General features: G+C 51.2%; 8 protein-coding genes across 8 annotated transcripts; 4 read left to right on the top strand and 4 right to left on the bottom strand.

Annotated features, from left to right (window-relative positions):
- Window positions 1–969: 969 nt before the first annotated feature.
- On the bottom strand, window positions 970–2,810 carry N7443_004694 (putative amino acid permease; the record flags this gene model as incomplete). Its single annotated transcript, XM_056884750.1, has 5 exons — window positions 970–1,428; window positions 1,488–1,837; window positions 1,909–2,486; window positions 2,540–2,610; window positions 2,661–2,810. The coding sequence occupies 5 exons, from the start codon at window positions 2,808–2,810 to the stop codon at window positions 970–972; spliced, it is 1,608 nt and encodes a 535-aa protein (XP_056743028.1).
- Window positions 2,811–3,665: 855 nt separating this feature from the next.
- N7443_004693 (uncharacterized protein) lies at window positions 3,666–5,104 on the top strand (the record flags this gene model as incomplete). Its single annotated transcript, XM_056884749.1, has 7 exons — window positions 3,666–3,845; window positions 3,916–4,020; window positions 4,079–4,306; window positions 4,366–4,508; window positions 4,562–4,629; window positions 4,695–4,725; window positions 4,783–5,104. 7 exons carry the CDS (start codon window positions 3,666–3,668, stop codon window positions 5,102–5,104), a joined length of 1,077 nt encoding a protein of 358 aa, XP_056743027.1.
- A 641-nt stretch (window positions 5,105–5,745) lies between these two features.
- Window positions 5,746–10,887, bottom strand: N7443_004692 (bifunctional ATP-dependent DNA helicase/ssDNA endodeoxyribonuclease DNA2; the record flags this gene model as incomplete). Its single annotated transcript, XM_056884748.1, has 5 exons — window positions 5,746–8,249; window positions 8,301–8,562; window positions 8,613–9,107; window positions 9,160–9,255; window positions 9,313–10,887. The coding sequence occupies 5 exons, from the start codon at window positions 10,885–10,887 to the stop codon at window positions 5,746–5,748; spliced, it is 4,932 nt and encodes a 1,643-aa protein (XP_056743026.1).
- Window positions 10,888–11,461: 574 nt separating this feature from the next.
- On the top strand, window positions 11,462–11,919 carry N7443_004691 (uncharacterized protein; the record flags this gene model as incomplete). Its single annotated transcript, XM_056884747.1, has 2 exons — window positions 11,462–11,721; window positions 11,835–11,919. The coding sequence occupies 2 exons, from the start codon at window positions 11,462–11,464 to the stop codon at window positions 11,917–11,919; spliced, it is 345 nt and encodes a 114-aa protein (XP_056743025.1).
- A 322-nt stretch (window positions 11,920–12,241) lies between these two features.
- On the bottom strand, window positions 12,242–13,312 carry N7443_004690 (carbon-nitrogen hydrolase family protein; the record flags this gene model as incomplete). Its single annotated transcript, XM_056884746.1, has 5 exons — window positions 12,242–12,598; window positions 12,657–12,735; window positions 12,792–13,075; window positions 13,149–13,241; window positions 13,301–13,312. 5 exons carry the CDS (start codon window positions 13,310–13,312, stop codon window positions 12,242–12,244), a joined length of 825 nt encoding a protein of 274 aa, XP_056743024.1.
- Window positions 13,313–13,542: 230 nt separating this feature from the next.
- Window positions 13,543–16,695, top strand: N7443_004689 (exosome catalytic subunit DIS3; the record flags this gene model as incomplete). Its single annotated transcript, XM_056884745.1, has 2 exons — window positions 13,543–13,738; window positions 13,787–16,695. 2 exons carry the CDS (start codon window positions 13,543–13,545, stop codon window positions 16,693–16,695), a joined length of 3,105 nt encoding a protein of 1,034 aa, XP_056743023.1.
- Window positions 16,696–17,077: 382 nt separating this feature from the next.
- On the bottom strand, window positions 17,078–18,651 carry N7443_004688 (MCT family MFS transporter; the record flags this gene model as incomplete). Its single annotated transcript, XM_056884744.1, has 2 exons — window positions 17,078–18,370; window positions 18,421–18,651. 2 exons carry the CDS (start codon window positions 18,649–18,651, stop codon window positions 17,078–17,080), a joined length of 1,524 nt encoding a protein of 507 aa, XP_056743022.1.
- A 780-nt stretch (window positions 18,652–19,431) lies between these two features.
- Window positions 19,432–21,910, top strand: N7443_004687 (LIM domain protein; the record flags this gene model as incomplete). The annotated part of the gene is made up of 3 exons (XM_056884743.1): window positions 19,432–19,510; window positions 19,618–21,527; window positions 21,584–21,910. 3 exons carry the CDS (start codon window positions 19,432–19,434, stop codon window positions 21,908–21,910), a joined length of 2,316 nt encoding a protein of 771 aa, XP_056743021.1.
- Window positions 21,911–22,099: the final 189 nt, after the last annotated feature.

Genomic DNA, 22,099 nt, shown 5'->3' with positions numbered 1-22,099 from the left:
CACGAACTAGAATAGGGCCATTGAACCTGCACGGCAGATGGCCCGGCTCCGGTGGATGCAGGCAAAAACTATTTCCTCCAATGCTATGGTCGGCTTACGGTATGCACTCGAGTTTAATCGACCCTGTTTCATGTTCAAAGCCGGCGCCAGCTCGGTGGAGCACAATAAACCCATGAGAGATCCTCCCCCTGGGAAGGGGGTGGTGGCAGGATAAAACCCGCTCATTGGTGGAAGAGTTCACTCAGATCATATACGGTTTCTAAAAAGCACACTAACCCACATCCTCAAAGTGCCAAGATCCGTGGAAAGCCGCGAGAGGTGTTCTGCTGTTAGTTGAACTGGATGGCGGTTTCGAAGAAAGACATCTAGGGTCCTAAGTGGGGTCCCAATATAGCGAAACAGTAGTTCGCACAAAACAATGCATAGGAGCCGAGAGTTCCGTCAGCTTAGGATAGATGGTGGACCAGCTGCTTCTTGGACTGATGAACATCCAACCGTGGAAGTATTGAGTGAGTACTGTAACCTTGGGATGTAGCGAACGAACAATCGCCGAGCCCTCAGTCCGTATTCACTGGGCTTCATGGGCCTGTCGCCCCCTGGATAGCTTAATTTGAGCCTGGACTGCAATTTTCCCGGTGAACTTGGCCCGGCACCTGGGAACGCCCTCATCATGTCGGCGACTAGCCCCAGATAGGAAAGCCCCGAAGTAGTCCCGGAGACCCGCCATAAAGAGCTGCCTCTTTAAGGTAGTCTTGGCAAATACCTTAGGAAAATGCTTGTCAAAGTCTTGTAAGAATCTGGACGGTACCAAGACGGGAGGAAACCTCGCAAGCTCATTTCGAGCGATGTTTAATGAACGGTTCCAATACATTATATTTTCGACAAATCTTTTGATGATTTTCAATAATTTCCATGAGATCCTCTATTATGTACTCAGCGACCCACGATTCAGGCATATAATACCTTTGATCAAGCAGAGCTGCCCCTATTCTTAGATTGAAGAAGATCCTTCATTGGCCCAGCATAGCTCTTCCTGGCTCGGAAAACCCAGTCAAGGACAAGAAGTAGACACACGCCAATGAAAACCGGGCCGGACCAATTCATGTTAGCAGCAGTGACGGGGATCTCGGTCGGGAACGGCACAAAAATGCAAACAAAGGTACCGAAGGCTAGAGCATAGATATTGAGTGCCATTCCGTAGCGTCCCAAGTTCCAGGGGCCAAATGTGATAGGCCCACGACTGGTGTCTAACCGACGAATAATCATCATGACAATCGGAATCAGATATGAGACAAAGAGAGAGCTAGTGGATAGTGCGAGAATAGCGTTCAATGCTGTCTCCGAGGCGATATTGATGACCGAGAGAATGACGACACCGCCGGAGACTAGGAGAATAGCCCGCTTAGGTACGCGGTGCTTGCGGTCGACCTGATTGGGGATTAGCAATCTAGCTGCCTGAGACACTAGGGGGAAAAAGGGAGACAAACATGAGCAAAGTACGAAGAGAATGGCAGGCCCCCATCGCGAGCAAAAGCCCAAGTCAGTCGTGACACGGATGCAACCACACCGACGTTCGAGATCATGCCGATGGAAGTGATGGCTGTTTGCATGGCAGTCGTGGCTCCGACTGATCTGGTAGCCTGCTTGAAGATGCCGATGATGGGGAAGAGGTACGCAGGTTCCAAGGCCTCCTGGATGTTGCCAATGCAGAAGAGCACAACGATGACGAAAACCAATGCCATCAAACCGTCAATGGCAATGGTTTGGATCAGGATACGTGGAATCACGACCGCTGGGTTCCGGACTTCCTCACTCATATGAATAGCGCCATCGAAACCTGAAAAATGATGATGGTCAGACGTCAGACGGACAGACAGCTTCTCCAAGGAGACTACGAAGATCACTCACCAAGGAAGCAGTAAGTAACGGTCAACATTCCCAGACACCAGGCAATACCACCGGACTGCCAGCCCTCCTCGGATGTCAACAACTCGGTAAAAACAAATTGTGGGGTGCTGCGACGAGCAAGAAGAACGACTGGGATGATGATCGCAATGAAGAAGGTGATGTGCATGATGCCTCCAATCATCTGCAAAGCCGGTACGATCTTGATGCCATAGATATTGACGAGGCTAGACATAGCCACAATCATCCACATTATAAGGGTTCCGTGCCATTTCTCAAACACATAGCTGGGATTGTTCAGCATCACCATTCCCTGGATCTGCATTGATACCAAGTAGCAGATACTCGTCGTCGCAGCCTGCCATCCAAATACAGTGATCCATCCCTGCATCCACGTACTGAATTCTCGAATTCGCGGAGGCGACAGCACGGCTGTCCAGTGATATTGCGCGCCTGCGAGAGGGCAGATCGACGCCAACTCGGCCATCGAGAGTGCGAGGGCCATCGTGCCTGTTAACGATAGCACCATACCCCAGACGAGGCCCACGGGTCCGCCATTTACCAAGCCTGACTCGAATGAGCTGGGAAGAAGATTAGTCCATGCGCCGGTGGAACGTAGGGGTGGCACATTTACTTCGCGACAGATTCCCAAGAAGACAGCACAGTCAGCGACAAGGAAAGGACTGAGAGCGATCCAAAGCTTCTCTAAGCTGATGTTAGCTGAGGACCATCATTTGCCATGCCGATCTCCTTACATCCAAGTGCTTCCCGCTCGATCTGGATGTCGATATCCCTCCATTGAAAACCCCAGACCCTGTCCGGCTATGCGAGTGGTTTTCACGGACAGTGGACTGGACTGTCGTCTTCACGCCCAAGTGGCCCAGTTCAATCGAGTCGGTCGACATGGCGGTGATGTTTGTTCAGTTCTCGCCATGTTGAACAAAAGAGATACGAGATGCCACCCGCCCGAGATAGGAGGCGACATTCACGAGCCCTCAAACCTTCCTGAATCCTACGGCACAATCAGCTCACGGTCAGCTCACGCGAACTCTTGACTATTCCGGTAGCGCGAAACGCCACGTTTGATTGGGAGCCAAGGACAAAAGGTGATTCGGTGGATTGGAAGGGGAAATGTCCGTCTCCACTTTCCTGGGGGTGGACGTGCTTCTCTCGGCATCAACCCGGTCTTTACGACGTTTCATCATATATTAGCTTAGTGAGATGCTATACCATTCTCATCTACCGGGTTTGTTCCCTGCATAGAGATCCTTGTCTTCCTCATAGAATAATGTGGCTCTGCAGGCTCGGTCTACCCCTGGAAAACGTGGGAACCTCGCCGCCACCGCCAGTATGTGGCAAGGCCAAGCGAAAGTTTAACTTAGTAGGTTGTGCTTATTCCCACCAGAGCCACGGGATTCGAGGCCTATGCGACTGTCACCGCGGCACACAGACCGCCCGCGCAGGGCCCCCGACCGGAGTCCGGCGAGCATAATAGAGATAACGGTAGTAACAGAATCGGTGACCTATGACCAACAGCAATGTCCGTGGACCCTCGAACTCCTGCAAAGGGGGACCTTTAGATCCATTCCTGGAGTTCCTAAGAATCCTAACTATACTCGTCGCTCATGGCCTCTCGATCCCATTTTTGGGACTTCTAGATCGCCGTCAAATCTGCCATATATCCGCGATCGGCAATCCACGATCTACGATCTGTTAATTTCCTAGCCGGCCTGCGATCGGTGGGTTTCAGTCTTGTCGCTATGGCAGGCACGCTGCCTCCTCTATTCGACATTACCGACAGCGATGAGGGAGGTTATGCAGCAGTTGCGGTCTATACCTTGCTGGCGTTGACACTTGTTATTGTTGTCGCTCGTCTGTCTACTCGTTGGTACATTGGAGGTGTCCTTCACTCCGATGACATCTTGTTAGCGGTCTCAACGGTATGTGATGACCTGGCTTGTCATATCCCTGTAAGATTTGACTCTAACCCCGTGGCTTCTGGTGCTCTAGCTATTCGGAATACTGCAGAGTATCTTGGTGCAACTTGCCATCTCCAATGGACTTGGGCGAAAGCTAGCCACCATAGGAAGCCACGAGCTGGTGCTCTATCTGAAGGTTCGTCAATTCCAGAGCCTACAACACTTTTTTTTTCAGAAACTGATTCGGTAAACAGTACGAATATGCAGCACAGATCCTCCTCATCGTGACGGTTGCCTTTAGCAAGATCTCCCTGGGTCTGCTTTTCAAAAATTTGATGACGTCGCGCCGCTATTTACGGACAAACCAGGTCTTAATGGGGGTTATAATTGCATGGGCGGTGGGTTCCATCTTTGCATTGGCCCTGCGATGCTCGATGCCAACGCCCTGGATGTGGAATTCGCCAGATAAATGCATCAATCAGGTGAGACTAGCCGTTTGGTCCTTGTTTGCTTCGAACGAAATGCTGATAGGTTCCGACAGGCTGCGCTTTTCGAAGCCATCGCCGCACTCAACATTGTCACGGATATTGCAATCGTGTTGCTTCCCTGCATGTTGCTTCGGACTGTACAATTGTCCCACTGGAAACGGTTCAGGATCATGGCGCTACTCGCGACTCGAATTTTGTAAGACGAGCCCCATTCACAATTTTGTGGGAGCTGGTATTGACGGTTCATAGGGTGTGCATATCAACAGGTATTGGAATCCACTTCACTGTCGAAATGCTCCAGTCCTCCGACATCCCATGTGAGTATATCTCGTGTCACCCTTACTTGGGGTTCGTATGGTCATATTCTAACAAAGGAATTCAGGGGCAAATACCGACTCCACCATTTGGGACCAGTGAGTATCTGTCTAGTAATGAATTGTACGCATTGAAATTGACGATATGATAAATAGAGTGATGATGAATCTGAGTATCATGACCACCGCCGTGCCAGCACTCGGACGACTGGTCATCGAACTTCAACCCAGCCTCTACGCATTCGCGATCAATGAAGAGCCCGTCGACGCAGCCTCGGCTGCCGACACGTACAAGTTTTCATCAATAGGGAGGTCTTTCAATCAAACCTTCTCTGCGGAGCGGGGAAAGAGCCATAGATCCTCTGCTCAGACCACGAATGGATGGAGAGAGTCACTCAAGGACGATGCTGAAAGTACGAAGGGGCTCGTGAACACCCCGATTATGATCCAGCAGACGATCCATTTCGAGGTGCACTAAGTTCAAATATGTACTTGGATACTGGGCGTCGATGGCAACCCAGGGTCCCTATGTAAGCAATAAAGATACCTTTAATCAAAAATATAAATCAGTAGCTTCCGTTGGATTAAAACAGTGCTTTTCCCGTAACGAGATTTCGCTTCTTGCAGTCTGTCTAGTTGCCTAGCAAACACGAGTCTTACGTTCAGGCGGGGCGGGTCCAAGAGCCCTAACAGTTAAACAAATGGATGACTACACTTCGATCCCAATCCTAGACATCTTCGTTAGTAAAGTCCAGCAAAGGCCGGACTCTACGGATTCACTGAATGCGATGATATCGATCCTTCATAATTACTATTTCCACTTCTTCCCTGTGTCCAGTAACTTCACAATTTCCTGCAAAGAGTGCGTGCGGCCTGCTCATTTTTGTCTTTCAAAGACTACGATGCGTTGGCCGAGGCAAAGAAGTGCTGTGATCTCAACAATAGGCAGTCTCAATACATGTCTCACAAGTGACAAACATGCAGACAATGAACATTAAACCGGTTATCTTCAGTCCATTATGAGTAATGAATACCTTCCCATGTCCAATCGCTGTATATGCTATGTGTAAGAACCATTCCAGGCCAAAACATGCAGTAAACAAGTCATGCAGCTCCACATCAACCAGAGATATCATTCACAATGTCCTGGATGACGGGTCTATTGCCGACAACCGAGGTGCCGTTGAACAATTTCGTGCCTCTCTTGGCCGGTTGTCGAAGACCAGAAGATGGCTGTCGAGAGCCTAGGGGGCTGAGTGGTTTGCGACTTGTAGAATCTTTTTTCACAGTAGGGCCTCCCTTAGTCTTCACAGGAGAATGATATGGCAGTTGCGTCGACTCATGCGCAGAATCAAAAACGTGGCTCTCGGCCGCGTGATCCGGTAAATTGTATACCCACCCTTTTCCTTCTACGAGGCGCACATACTTGCACAGGAGATCGTTGCCGTCCCGAAGGGTTGATCTGCTTCCGAAGACCAGGAGCTTGGTGCGGGCACGGGTGAAGGCAACGTTCACACGGCGCCAATCGCGCAGAAGATCTCCGACGTGATTCTCAGAGTTGCTGCGCACACAGCTGAGGATGACGACCTCTTTGTCACGGCCCTGGAACTTGTCCGTGGTGTGCATCTCAAGGTCGGGTGTGTATTGGCGAAGCTTCTGGCGAAGTAGGGCTAGCTGACTGCGGTAGAAAGTGATAACGCCAATGTTACGGGCCGGAATGCCGCTGGCGATGAAAGCTTCCACGACTTGAGAGCAAAGTATGGTCTCCATGTGGTTGACAACGCGCTGCCCCTGCGCATTCTCTAGGGCTGCAGCTCCAAGAGGGTCTGTGTTGACCAGAAGAGTCTTGGCAGAGGGTTCGATCAGATCTTTCAGCCAGCAACGACCTTGGCTTGGCCCAGAACAGACGTCATATGGGTGCCGAGAAGAGTGAGATCCATCAACATGGAATTGCTTCAAGGCATTGATGTTCGGAACATCTAGGGAGCGGGCCGCAACTTCAGGCGTACCGCATTTTAGACGACCAGAGTAGATGAGAGTGTTCGAGAGTAGCATGATCTCCTCGCACATGCGGTACTGGTGTTCTAGGTTGACCACCGAGTCGGGCTGCGAGTCAGAGAGGAGCTTAAAGAGACTGACATCGAGCCCTCCTTCCTGGGCTGCTTTATTCTGTACCAGCGGAGGAAGCTGGTAGTGGTCGCCAACCAAGATGAAAGTTCTTGCCATGCGAATTGGCCCCAAGCAAACAGGGAGTGTGATTTGCGATGCCTCATCAACAATGCAATAATCAAAGATTCGCTGGTTAAAAATGCTGTGGTTGACACCAAGGCAGGTGGTAGCCACAATTTGTGGTTTCTCCCAGGAGTCTTTAAGCTCTTCGATGGTCTTTTTGGGAATTGCCGCCAAGTCTGCAAACTCTTGGACCTCTGGATGGATCTTGGTGGTGGCACCGATACGCAGAACACGAATGTTGTCATCGCGAATCTTCAGCAGAATATTGTCAACAGCCGTATGCGTGTAAGAGGTCAGCAATACACTCTTCCCCTGTGCAACTAGGGCCCTGATGATTTGGGCAATCGTGGTGGTCTTTCCAGTACCGGGCATCCCCAAGACCAGGGCATAGTCCTTTGCACTCATAACCTTGTCAATGGCTTGTTTCTGATCAACGTTGAGGCTTCCAGGATCCGGAAGCGTATTCGCTGAAGAACGAGGCTTGAAGATAGGTGGTTGACCTTCGACGATAAGACGTCTAAGATTTCTTGCCTGGAACAGGTCCTTGTCCATCATGCATATAAGGTTATTTCGGACGATGGCCATGCCATTGCTGAATTCGTCCTTGTCGATTCGGTAGACCATCTGCTCGTCAGGGTTCTCGAGAACAGGCGGATCATCGTTCCCGATTTCCATAATACCTCGGAAAGATTGATTTGTAACCGCATCAAACCCAGCAGTACGTGCTCTTGCATTGTGCAGCTTTCGATCAACCGCGACTGTGATGTGCGATGCACTCAGTTGAACAACATAGCCATTTGCCAACGCGAAGTGGCCTTTTTGGTCAGAGACAACGATCGGCTCACCAACAGATATTTGCGACTCTGCAAAAGAAAAGTTTGGACGCGGCTGTCGCTTGAAGAAGGTATAGCGATAGCGGTTGATTTTTGTCCCATTAGGCTCTTCGCAAGCAGAACGAGGATCAATCACTATATCACCAAAGCATCGGCCTAGGGGCTCTCGCTCACTGCTCAGCAAGGTCCACAGCTCTCTTCGGAACTTAACCAGATTGCCCTCCTCTTTTGTGAGAAGCTCATCCCACTTTCGGAAAAAGTCTCGATCACCATGATTCAAGTGACTGGTAGCCAATTCAAAGTCCTCGCCAAGTGTGCTCGTTTCGCCATCCCCATCCTCGGCCAGTTTGTGATAGATGAGACAAGGGGTTTTTGCATAGCATCTGTTGCACATGCGCGCTTTCTTGAGCATCGGTGGCAGGGACAACCTCTCCCGAATGTATCCCGCCAACCGATTTCGCACTTGAATCATCTGAAGAAGTTCATGCCGAATACCTCGTATGCTGAGGGTCCTGGAATTTTCCAGGTAATACAGCAAACCGAAATTTACATCAACATCTGCATGCACAGTTAATAAGTTAACGCGGAAACGGAAGAGACGAAACTCACCATACCGGTCCGACAGCAGAAGAGTGTAGAGAGCCGTTTGAGCTCGATGAGCCTGGTTCGTGTCCCGCTTTCCAGTCTTCAATTCTAGAGGAACCACGAGATTTTGATCTCCGTCTTGTCCACGAGAGGCAACCTGAACTGTGGCATCGATGTTGCCTTTGAGCCCATACATCGGTGACCAGATGTGCTCTTCTACTTCAAGCAACTTGTTGATGCTGAGATTAAGCTTGGAGCTATTGCGGTCCTCCACCAAGGAGTTGGCCTATATGAACGTTAGCAAATCGCAAAGTGAGCCCTCAACGGACGACGAACCTGAGGTGTGGCTCGGAGAAAGACGTCTGCCCAAGCTTGAACGGTCGGGATCTTGCCCATGATTTCCTCCACGGCTTCGGCGACGCTCATGTTGATTGAGTACAACTCTTCAATGTGCTTCCGCATGACAGACTCAACCAGCAACCTCAACGAACCCAAATCCCATTTATTAGCCTGCAATGCCTCTTGGAAGACTTCATGGAAGAAGACACCAAATGCTTGCGGCTTTTCCAATTGGCCAAATGCCTTTACACGATCCTGGAGAACAGCCCGACGTTGACAATCAATTGAGTCTGCCACGACAGTAGCAGAGATGAGATGGTCGGGATGGAGAATAAGCATGTGGTTGGTATTATCAACAACGCATTGGCCCGATAAGTCGAAGTCTCCAACTAGATGGATGTATGAGTCTTTGCTGCAAGGCGTATCAAACCACGACTCGCGCAGAACGATGATCTTATGGGCTCTGGTCTTTTCATCCTCGACGGATAGCACCTGTCCCTTTGTCAGTGACTGGGGCGAGCTTCTGGGGCTATTGGTGACTGACCTGCTCAGACTGGGTGCGTCCTTTTGGCGTGACATACAGATTTTCGGCAATATCAATGATCTGGTATCGTTTTATGGCTTTTCGATCTTTGAGGTTCTATTGATTGATTCTCTTAGCAAATATCTAGGTATAAACCAATTAAGAGCGACCAACGTGAGCTTCATCCTGGCTAATTTGCTTCATAGTTTGTTCGATGGCATCCACGTCAAAATCATCATCAAACTCGTCCCCTGACAAGTCATCCTCTGGGACTGTGGGGAGAATAGAAATGTCTGATCTTCTCACGGCCTGTTGTTCCGCGGGGCTAGATTTGATTGGGGCGGCGTTGTCTTGTTTCCCATCACACTCCGCAAGTATATCCTGGAAGTCGTCGGCAAAATCACCATATTCGTCTTCAAAGTCGTCTAATTCATCAGGTTTGGGGTCATTATTCATAAGCTTAGGCACTATGGGCGGTTTATTATCAACGTCATGTGGCTGTTTTGGGTGACTTGATGGTTGCTTTTCCGCAGCAAGATTTGACCAGGCAGATGAGCCCAGTGATTCAAAACCATTGCGACTGGACGCTGGCTCGACGAAGGGGTCTTCTGAGACACCGGCCAGGTCCATGAGGTCTTGGTCAAGATCATCGTCGCTGAATTCAGAAGAGAAGTCTTGGATAGCAGCGCCTACACCATTCCCAGCATTGCTACCGGATGGACCGAGAAGGGCTTCTTTGGCGGCTCCGGAGTCACCAAGACCCTTCCTGTCCATTGTAGGTGATGAAGAGCGGCATCTATGTGCATCCACCCGTTGTCGCAACGGGGAGGAGCAAGGGGGGCCCATTTCGCTGGGCTGCACAGGTTGCAAGCTCTTCTCGATTTTCTCAAGGAGAAAATTGATTCTTGAGGATTTTGTTTTACCTGAGTCCAAGACATTGCTAGTCGTACGAGAGAATATCCCGCGGCCAGAGCCTGGGTCTTGTCGGTGGACCCGTCTTCTGTTCCCTCGGGATGTCGGCCACTCAGCGGCGCAACTGATTGACCTTCTCAAGCCAGATGAGTCCCGGCTTGTTCTTGAAGCAGGCGTTTGGGGCGAAGAAGAAAGCAGGTTTGCTAGGCGAGGTGGCGGTAGATCCTCGGATCCTTCGACCATGTTCTTGTCCATGTAATTGTTCCATAACTCGGCGGCCAAGTCATGCTGAGGGGTCTTGAATAGTGCTTGAATTGACTGGAGATCGAGAGGTTCTTTCTGTTTCTTGGAGGTACCGTGGGAGGGAGTGCCTGGCGAAGATGAGCCGTGGCGTCGCTTCTTTCGACGATTGGCTGGCGTTTGAGACGACGCATCGGGGTTTGAGCTGGCAGGAATATGCTCCCATATAACATGTTCAACTGGTGTTATCTCGGATCCCGGAGCGGGGTCAAAGGAGTCTTCGGCGTTGCTGATCAGGTCCGCCAGAGGTATTCGATTCGCAGGAGTCTGTGGGCATTCCTTGACCGGCTTAAGTTCCTTTGGAGGAGCAGCTGAAACCCCCTGAGGCTGAGGGTTTCTCTTGTCGGATAGATTCTGCATCGGTTCTACCACACCATTTAACCATGAACTTTGGTTCTCTTTATTCCCGTGAACAGATTTGGACCCATCCTTCGAAGTCACATTGCTGGGGATCTCTTCCTCGTCCTCGAAGCGGAAGGCATTCAATTTCGTGCGCGAGTTTGAGGAAATGGGGTAATTGTTGTTATTTGCTGCCATGTCGTCGATCTGATCCCATATAGAGCTTCTTCTCAAAACGGATAATTATACATTCCCGAGGCTTCAGAGCAATGTCAGTTGTGAGACGAGATGTATGGACACTGGGACAATAATTGAACTTACTGATCGAGGACAATGTGTGCTTCGTAGTTCTAGCGCCGGGTGAATATGAGAAAGCAGTGCGAGGCCAGCGCGCTGTGTTGACAAGTCGGGTAATTGACCAGGATGCGAGCTGCGAGATGCGACAAGTACGCGTCGCGCGTCGAGCACTGCTGCCAGGTCTATCAGGCATTAGTTTCTGCCTCACAAGCCGGGCATCAAAAGGCGGCAAGGGAAAATCGCCCAATCGGGACTAGGGTGATGACCCAGCCAGCTCCCCGTCGGCCTTTTGCGGATTCAACATCCAACCGCCGAAACAACCCCTCCCCTCGTTGTTGCTTCAAGCAGTGCCATACCAATTGCGATCGTTGCTGCCACGTCGGCAAGGCGACTCCCTGTTGGCCTTGTTACCTCATCTCGAAATCTCATCGCGGCGCTCCTTCCGAACCTTCCCATTCAACCCCCCGTCTCCAGCATGATTTCTCGGCCATTGTCGCACGCCCTCCGCTCGCGCTGCCTGCTGCGCAAGCCCCAGAGCATCCAGGGCTTCTCTACTAGCAGCAAACTGCATGGTGGAGATCACGGCAGCCACTACGACCCCCCGACCGGCTGGCTGTTCGGCATCAAGCCTGGCCACAAGTACGCGAAGGAAGGCTGGGAGGGCATCTGGTACTACGGATTCATTGGCAGTCTTTTGGCTGCTGGTGTCGCATATGTTTTCAAGCCTGATACCTCGTATGTATCACCCTTTGTCTTCCGGGCATTCGCTGCCTCGCCTACGTGCTTAGGCCTGGTCTTTCGGATACATGGATCTTCATTCCTGATCAGTAAGCTAACTCGTTTCACAGTATACAAACCTGGGCCTTGGAGGAGGCTCGTCGGCGACTGGAGGCCGAGGGCATCTTGGAGGACCCCCAGACTGTCAAGAAATAAATGGCTCGATCCCAGGCCTGTTCTGTACACTGTACATAGAGAGATCGGAAAGGGACTATTTCGGTTGATGCCTGTACCACCTGCCATGGCAGATATGATGTTCCGATCCTTTGGTTAGATGGGGTTTTCGCATGTGTTTCCATTTCTCTTTTCGCCTGCCTGCTGTACTACTTTATATTTCGAGGTTCCTTCCGCCGCATCAAGAAAGGTGGATTAAAATCGAACATCATTCAATTTCCTTTGTTGTTTAAGATATTCTAGATTGGCACGATGGACTGCTTAGAGGTGACCGGCGCTGGTATGGTGCTCCCCTTCTGCCGGCCTAGACTAACGGGTAGAGGTCCGTTCTTCTGAGGAGGGGCATTTCTCGTCGTATCTTCGCCACAAGATCAAGGTCAATATCAGCTGTAGCGATCTGTGGCTCATGGTACTCATCGCCCAATTGCGCAATCACTTCTCCCCACGGGGTGACAATCATAGAGTGCCCATAGCTTCGTCTTTTCTCGTTATGGGGACCTGCCTGCGCGGCTGCTATGACATAGCTCTGGGTCTCGATGGCTCTTGCTCGAAGCAATGCCTCCCAGTGCGCCTTTCCTGTAGGGACCGTGAATGCTGAAGGGTATGTAATGATTTCGGCATTCTGGCGTCTCAGGGCCAGACTCATTTCAGGGAAGCGTAACTAAGATTGTCAGAAATAATAAGCTCATTGATGTTTTGTTTTCTGGTCTAGCGCTCACATCAAAGCAAATTGACAAGCCAACGCGCCCTACAGGTGTTTCAAATGGAGGGAGGATCTTCTGACCTGGCTCGACGTTCCTGCAGCCATGTATATTAGCCAGTCATGTAGGCTCGGTGAGGAGCATAAAGCTTACGTGCTCTCCTTAAGAACAGGACCACCCTTAATGTCGACATCAAATAGGTGTATCTTTTGATAGCTCTGGGTAATCTCTCCCTTATCATCGATCCAAATCAAGCAGTTCTTGAGTCTATGCTCAGAAGCCATTTCATGGACTCCGACATTGATGTGCAGATTTGCCTGTTTGGCTGACTGTTTCAGAGCCAGTACAAAATCTCTGCAGTCGCTGGATCGAGCTAGGGAAAAGGACTCTTCGGCAGATGAAGCTATATAGTCCGATGCCTCAGGTAGAAACAGTACCTGAGAAGACGTTAGATTGCGGTTAAAAAGTCGAGAAAAGTAAAGCCACTTAAGACAGCATTGTGCATTGTACCTTAGCACCGGCAGCTGCTGCCTTGCGAACTAATATCTGGCATTGAGAGAGATTGGAAGTTATGCTCGCTGTCGCGCAGAGCTGCCCCACAGCCTATGTTGGGAAGAGATTAGTAGCAATAAATGTCTAGGTTCTGCTGACGAAATACTTACTGCAAGAACCATATTTGCTCGAGATGAAGACTGTCAATTTAGTATATTCTTTTCTAAGAGGTGATATGCAACAAGGTGAGTCCCCAATCGCTCAGTTGCTCACGGCGAGGAGGACGATAGTGATTACTCAGCTATCGCGATAACCTCAAACCGCAAAGATCATTTCTGATCCAGTCCTCTTACACTGTCTGTGGCTCACGACTGCTCAAAATCTGCCATCCAGGCAGATATCTAACGTCGCAATGAAGAGCTTGAGGAGGGATATCTCTTCAAACCCACAAGCTGCTAATGTTACCAGCAAAGTCTTCGTGAGGTCCACGAAAAGTGGGAAGGTGCAAAAGATTGTTCGAGAGCTCTATTTGAGACAAGACATTCCTTGTTCCTCAAAGCTCTGCTCACTATGCCCTTCGATCGCCCCGGCCGACGCCAATGGAAATAGTATGTGTCGCTTTTTTGCTGCCAATGCCCATCGCTAACCCAAAACAGTTGCGCCATTCGTCCTCTCCGACCGTCCCGCCGGCACGAAAGCCTTCCCCCGTGGCCACTATCTTGTCCCCGATACAAATGCGCTGCTGAATGGAATGGATCTCTTTGAACATACTGGCGCGTTCTACGATGTCGTAATCCTGCAGACCGTCCTTGAGGAGCTCCGAAACCAATCACTACCCCTCTACAATCGCCTTCTTTCCCTCATCAAGACCGACGAGAAGCGCTTTTATCTCTTCTTCAACGAGTTCCGCATGGAGACGCATGTGCGTCGAGGTCATGAGGAGTCGATCAATGATCGGAACGATCGAGCAGTGCGCACCGTGGCAAGCTGGTATGGCGAGCATCTCCGAGAGTCCGCAGCAAAGAAGGGCAAGAAGGAGAAGACCGTCCCTGCGATCGTTGTCATTACGGACGATAAGGGGAACCTCCGCAAAGCGAAGGAGGAGAATGTCACAGCCTTGTCATTGTCAGACTATGTGGCCGGCTTGGAAGATTCGGAGAAGCTGTTGGACATGATCAGTGAAGCCAGAGAGGCACGGGACTCAAAAGGTGTCCGCGGAGAACTCTTCTACCCTGAATACTACTCGATGTCAAAAATGATGACTGGGTTGCGGGCTGGAAATTTGCACCAGGGAGTGTTCAATGTTTCACCGTACAACTACCTTGAAGGCTCAGTCAAAGTTCCGTCCTTTGATAAGCCACTTCTCATTCTCGGTCGTGACAACAGCAACCGTGCGATTGCGGGCGATGTTGTTGTGATTGAAGTCCTGCCCCAAGATCAGTGGAAATCCCCCTCGACAAAGATCATGGATGAGGAGGCAGTGACCCGCAATGACAACCCTGAGTCGGAGGAGGCGGAAGCCGTCGTTACGGATAGAGAGCGCAAAGCTCTTCAAGACGAAGTCAAGAAAGCCCACAGCAATCGCGCCGAGGGCAAGCCGCAGCCAACCGCTCATGTTGTTGGAGTCATCAAGCGTGGCTGGCGTCAGTACGTCGGCCATGTGGATTCTGGCTCGACTGGTTCACAGGCTTCTTCCGGTCGGAGACAACAAACCGTCTTTCTCTTGCCCATGGACAAGCGAGTGCCGAAAATCAGGGTTCGCACCAGACAGGCCAACGAATTACTTGGCCAGCGCATTCTTGTCACGATTGACGCTTGGGATCGGGATTCTCGTTATCCTACTGGTCATTTCATTCGCTCTCTGGGTGAGTTGGAAACGAAAGGAGCAGAAACCGAGGCTCTTCTGTTGGAGTATGACGTACAGTACAAGCCCTTCCCCAAGTCTGTTCTGGATTGTCTGCCGGCGGAGGGACACGATTGGAAGGTTCCTGTCTCAAAGGAGGACAAGGGCTGGAAGGGCAGACGAGATCTGCGCGATTTGATCGTCTGCAGTATTGATCCTCCGGGGTGTCAGGATATTGACGACGCTCTCCATGCACGCCTTCTTCCGAACGGAAACTTCGAGGTTGGCGTCCATATTGCAGACGTCTCACACTTTGTCAAGCCCAACAACTCCATGGACCTTGAAGCCAGTGTTCGCGGTACCACGGTGTATCTCGTTGACAAGCGTATCGACATGCTTCCCCACCTTCTTGGCACAGATTTGTGTTCTTTGAAGCCATACGTGGAGCGCTATGCCTTCTCTGTTATCTGGGAATTGACACCTAATGGAGAGATTTTGTCTTCAGACTTCACTAAGTCTGTCATTCGCTCGCGTGAGGCATTCAGCTACGAACAGGCCCAGCTTCGCATTGATGACCCCTCGCAAAAAGACGAATTGACCGAGAGTATGCGACACCTATTGCACTTCTCGAAGATCTTCAAGCAGAAGCGTTACGATGCCGGTGCCTTGAACCTTGCCTCCCCCGAAGTCCGCATTGAGGCCGGCGACGAAGCTGGCGATCCTCTGACGGACGTCAAGACCAAGGCCATGCTCGCCACCAACAGCCTGGTCGAAGAATTCATGCTTCTCGCCAATATCTCTGTTGCTACTAAAATTTTTGAGTCTTTCTCGCAAACCGCCCTGCTACGACGACACGCCACTCCACCGCCCCAGAACTTCGAAGACCTCATCAACCAGCTGTCGAAGAAGCGCAACATGGAACTTGATGTCTCCAGTTCTGGAGCCCTCGCCAACTCCCTGGACCGCTGCGTCGACCCCAAAAATCCCTTCTTTAACACTCTGGTCCGTATTTTGGCAACCCGATGCATGACCTCTGCGGAGTACTTCTGCGCTGGAGCCCATGCCGAGCCTGAATTCCGCCACTACGGTCTTGCCTCCCCTATTTACACTCACTTCACCTCGCCTATCCGTCGTTATGCCGATCTTCTAGTCCACCGACAGCTGTCTTCTGCTATTGGCTACGAAGGTGAGGATGGCCATGCCGTCGCCGATGGTGTCAGCACTCGCGGCAAGCTGGAGGATATCTGCCGCAACATCAACTTCCGACACCGCAACGCACAGTTCGCCGGCCGCGCCAGTATTGAATACTACGTTGGCCAGGCGCTCAAGGCCCGTGGCGAGAAGATGGCCGCAGGCGGTGACAACACCGGTGTTGACGAAGAGGGCTACGTCATGCGAGTCTTCGAGAACGGTGTTGTTGTCTTCGTGCCGCGCTTCGGAATTGAGGGTGTCGTTCGACTGGAGGACTTTGTGCTCCCTGGTGAGTCGAGTGTTTACTCGGTCGCCGAGCGACGAGAGCTCGCCCTCCACCGCACCACCGAATTCGACAACGAGGAATATACCCTGCGCGTGGAAGAGAAGGGTCACCCGGAGAAGGAGCGCGGTGTGACTGTGGAGCTCTTCCAGAGGGTGCAGGTCAATGTCAGCTCTGTCAAAGAGCAGGGTCGTGGTGCCGGCAAGAGGAGAGTTCGTATTCTTATTACGGGTTCGACCGACAAATAGCCATGTTATGTAGTTCTAGACAAAAGCGGCGTTTGATGTCACGAATGATTACCAGTTTGAAATTACGTCCCAAAATTCGAATCTTGCTTCCGTCGTAATTATATAATTTGACGCGTAATTTGATCACATGAGACTTCGTGAATGCAGGCCGACCCAGAAGATAATCCAAAGGGGCCTACATGCTTGATTCTTCACTAATTCTTCAACATTTTTCTGATCATCTCTTGAACCCTCTTTTTTGATCTTTGGTTAGATCTCTTCCTGTTCCTTTTCCAAGGCACGCTTCTACATGACTTCGAATACGTCCTTCGGGAGTAAGTCAAGGCCGCTTATCTAGAACTATTTACACATCTTCTTGGTCGGGCTTTATATATGTACAGTCTCACACACGCTTGAGAGCTACCATTCTACGTACCAGGCTGAATGGTCTCCACAGCTGCGGGTCATAAGTCGCTCCAGATGTCGAAGCTGATGCAATGGTTGCAGGGCGATCCATTCTTTCATTTTCATTCGTGAGAGGAGATGAACGAGCCACAGAATCACGACGTTCTTGAGCTCGTTCCACTTCACCAATCTTCCAACCACGCACAAGCCACAGACATAACGAAGCCCCGATGTACATGAAGCCAGTGAAGAGCTGCACATGGAGATAGGAGAGGGTGCCGCTTGCGTCATTGGTTCGAAGCTCCAAGGCAATTGCCTCAGAGACGGTGCAGGGTGCGACCAGACTGAGCCAAGTTATGCTCAGTCCAGAGGGAAGATCTCTGATGCCAATGATCTCTGCCAGGACGGGCGAGACAGTAGCCCAATATGTTCCCGCCACCGTCCCGACGAGGACGGCGAAGAAACAAACCACGCCCATGCTATCTGCGAATACCCAGATGACAAGGCAGAATAGACCGCAGAGGAATGATAAGAAAGTAGCGACGTTGATACGGCCCAGCCGATCACTGAACATGCCAACAAAGGGACGACCAAGACCCTGACCGAGGTTCAACAGCGCCGAGACAATGCTTCCCTGATGCGATGTAAGGCCCACCGAGAGAGCAAAATTGGCAATGCTGAACAATACAGCCACGTATCCCAACATGCTAAAGATACCCCATCCCATGAATAATAGAAATTCCGGCCGGCGCAGAAGCGGGAGATGAAAGGCTGTCAAACGGCTCCCAACAAGCTTATTACGGTCTCGAAGCAAGTTCGCACAGACCAGATTAACGACACAGGCAATGATTCCCAGAATGCGGAAGGCCCAGGCAAGACCGAAGCGCGGAATAATGGCACCCACCGCGAGAGAGTATATCAAACCGCCCAATCCCGACCCTGCGGCTGTGATGCCCTGCGCGACGCTTCGGTGCTTGTGGAACCACTGTGAGGTAATACCGACACTACCAACGAACAGAAACCCCATACCCCAACCGAAGCAGACACCCTGGCTGAGAAAAATGTGCCATTTCTGCGTTGCAAATGAAGAGCCGATGAGAGAAAGTGTTTCGAAGAAAACGCCGACGTTCAGCACGAATCGCGTGCCGAGAACCTGGATTAGATAGGTTGCCAGCGGAGCCACGAGTAAGGCACAAGAAATGCTGAGACCGCCAGTAAAGGCGTAGGAGAGGGCGCTAGTATTGGGGAATACGTTATGGGAGAGGTAGTAGCTTAGAAAGACGCCGTAACTCTGGAGTTCTCTTAGTCTAGTTCCATATCAGAGGAAGGATATGTACCGACACTGTTGATTCCCCAGGTATGCGCGTTAATCCAAAAGACACATGCGACACAGACCCAGCCATAACCTCCTTCTGGAGGCACGTCGCGATTGTATTTCTCATCAGCGTCGACCTCGACTAGAGCTGGCGACTGAGGTTGCGCATTCGCATACTCCTTCGAGTGCTCGCCGTTTAGCGATTGGTGGTCATCTTGTTGAGAAAGAATAGCCTCCACTGTTATATTATCTGCCATTTGGCTAAATGTATTTGGAAAGAAAACCTCGAGTCCTTCCCGAGAGCCAGTGGCGATGCTTAAATTCTGGACCGAAAGGGGATTCCTGTTTTCGTCGCGACCCGAACTAACCTTAGAAGCTTGACAACGGCCGTTGAACAAAGACAAAAGGAAAAGGCTAGACGCTATGAAGCTGATCTTATGCTAAATCCATGTAACGGGGAGTTCGTATCGGACTTGACGCCGACATTTTCTACATTAGTTATAGTTAATGATCGTGGTCGTCTTGGGTTGCGGAAATTCGGCGACAATAAGCCAATCGCGGGACTTAAAATTATGATCTTTCTTGAGTCGGCAATTACAGGTACTTGCATCCGCGGATAAGCAGCCTCTCTACTGTAGGGGTTCCGGCGTGGATGTGGGGTATCCGCTATGCCGAGCCGGTGCGGAGAAGGCTAGTTCAGGTGGGTTCGTTGGGCTTTGGGTGTCCTTGCAGGGTTCTGAGTCATAAGTGCGGTCTAGGATGGTGACTTGGTATGGCAGCAATATTGAACCATGCTTCAGGTAGTGGAATGTTAACAGACGTATAACTATAGCACATGTTCCTAGAGATGTAGAGGTAGATGTAGAGGGAACAAATGTATCAAATGCGCACGTGGAGCTAGCCCTAAGCCCTGTCCCGAAAAGGAAAGTAATTGGCGTTGCCGCGGCGCTGTTTGTTTTGGACTCCGCAATCGCAGATCGCCTTTAAGCTACTTATCGGACATCGCGTCTCCCTACATTGCTGTCCTACATCCCACGATGCACACACATACCAAACCTCTAGGCCAGCGGAAGGTTTCTCCTCCTGGGCCGACTTTCATGTCGAATGACCAGATGGGTATGCTGCTTTACAATCTCCACTTTCCCTTGCAATCACAACTAGGGGCCCCTAGAGCCTGCACTTGCAAGATCCATGACAACGACGCTAATTCAATATCAATGAAGCGAATTATTTAAAAGACCTACGAACAAATAAACCAAGTCGTCCTATTGGATCTCGCCCGATTCCAGGCAGGTCAGCGGTGTCGACTTCCAATCTTCAAGATAACCTTCCTCCCCGCGCAGCATCTGCCTTCTCCATGTATCGACAACCCGACAGCCCCCCCGAAGAGAATCCTCGTTCGGGTAGCGCTATGTCTCACCGTCGATCAACGTCACAGACCCCAGAGGGTGGGCCGTCGGGCCGTCCATTAGCACAAGAGCCACGGTCGATTTCCGTTCGCAAGAACGTGTTCCCTTCGCAAGTGTTTTCGCGTCCTGTGGCCGTGGCCGCGTCACCAGTCCCGTCTTATCGAGAGAGTCGCCAGCGACACCAGGAAAAGGAAGAAGTGCGATCTTTACGTGACGCGTTACAGGAGGTGGGTATCGAGGATGACGTGCGCATTCATCACGCTGCCCAGGATGAGGCTACGGAGTTAGTGTGGATGCATCAGAACCCTGGTCAACAATTCAAGAACCCATATGCGCCATACCGGAATCCGGATACCAACAGGGACGGATCCGTCCGTTCTCCGTCTCGAAAGAACTCTGAGTCTTCCAACACCTTCCAACATTCAATTGCTTCGCCGGGATCTTCAAGTGGTCATTCAAGCCCGGAGTTCGCAGATAGCCGTGACTCGAAAGAGCGGAAGCGATCGTCCATGGCTGGCACTTTGAAGAAGAACCTCAAGGTCAACTTTGCATTGCCCGGGGAGGAACCGCTCCAGCCCGTTGTCGATGCTGAACCCAAGCCTCGGACAGTTAGCGGAGACTCCTCAAAGGGCGTTTTCAGGAACCCGGATGATCACATCTACGAAGAGCCCAGCGACCCAGCTAAAGAGATAGCGGAAGTCAAGCCTGACTTCTCCAGGTCTGACTCCTCGGCTTTGAAAAATAAGCCGCGCAACGCTCTTCCACGTGCAACAAAGCCTCTGCCTTGGCTGCGTGATCGCAAATCAGGTGGTTCCGTGCAGGACAAGATCTCCCGGTTCGATATTCACAAGAACACTCCCACCCAATCACACAGCCCTAGTTATATTAGGAACGCTCCAGCTCCGTCGCCGCCTCCTTCTCAGGCCCAACCACCTGTTCCCACGAGAGATGGCAAAGAGATTCGAAGTGATGACATCCGGGCAGCCACGAGCAAAAGACTGGCCGACAGAAGCGAGAAATTGCCTATGCCATCAGCTGTCAGCGATCGATTCGGACGCCCAATCGTGAGTTTCGACCCGAAATGGCAACCTAGTGATCAACCAAAGCCCGTTCGCCAAAACTCAGCGCCAGCTGCTCCGGTGCCCATCATTGAGATTGCAGCGCCCACAATCGAAGTGTCGGAGCCGCCGCCGCCGATTCCAGTTATCAGCGTGCCCGACATCAAGGAGCCGACCATCGCTGAGTACAGCAAACCCACCCAGCAGCAACCCAAGTCTATGCGACCCCTGCCGTCAACAAATGGTTACAGCCGACAGGTTGCCCCAAGAAGCCAGGCGCAAGATGCACAGAACCGCACGTATACCCCATACACTCGGTCTGGCGTTCCGACTGCCAGCTGCGAGGCCTGCTCCCACGGTATCTCTGGAAAGATCGTGACTGCTGGCGGATGCAGATTCCATCCGGAATGCTTCACCTGTCATCATTGCCAGACTCTTCTTGAATGTGTTGCCTTCTACGAGGAGCCTGTAGCCAGCCGGGACGAAAGACGTGCGAATCACCCAGAAGATGATGACGGAGTCCCGCGATTCTACTGCCATCTGGATTTCCACGAGATGTTCAGCCCCCGCTGCAAGAGCTGCAAAACCCCCATTGAAGGCGAAGTTGTAGTCGCGTGCGGTGCTGAATGGCACGTCGGCCACTTCTTCTGCGCTGAATGTGGTGATGTACGTTTTACTCTCTATCTTTTTGATGATGCTCTGCTAAATAATATCTCCAATAGCCCTTCAGCTCTACAACACCCTTCGTTGAAAAAGACGGCTTCGCATGGTGCCTCCAATGCCACTCTCGCCGCACCGCTTCCCGCTGCCTAGGCTGCAAGCAGCACGTCCTAGACGACGTGGTCATCACCGCCATCGGCGGTCAGTGGCACGAGCGTTGCTTTGTCTGCCACGAATGCGGCGACGACTTTGGCTCCGAGGGACGTTTCTTCGTTCGCGAGGGCGAGCCAAAACGCACAGCCAAGGGCCGTATCATCGGAGGTCCCGTGCAGCTGGCGATTTGCGAACGCTGCGAGGGAATTCGCCTCAAGGCACCGGGGATGTGTTAAAGCTCTATTCATCTTTCAATGCACAGTTGCACGCTATGTTATGAATTTACTGCTTGATGACTTACTGACTTTGATTTCGGGGTTTCGGGTTGCATATTTCGCTTCTACATGTGTGTTCCTATCTCCCTTTTCGGTGTTTTGTGATTTTATTTATGATATAGAATGCGGTGGCATGAGCGAAGGTATTCA

Source organism: Penicillium atrosanguineum (genome assembly GCF_028827265.1).
Source record: "Penicillium atrosanguineum strain IBT 20685 chromosome Unknown utg000003l_segment0_segment0, whole genome shotgun sequence".
Lineage (NCBI taxonomy): Eukaryota > Fungi > Ascomycota > Eurotiomycetes > Eurotiales > Aspergillaceae > Penicillium > Penicillium atrosanguineum.
This window is presented reverse-complemented; position numbering and strand designations above follow the sequence as displayed.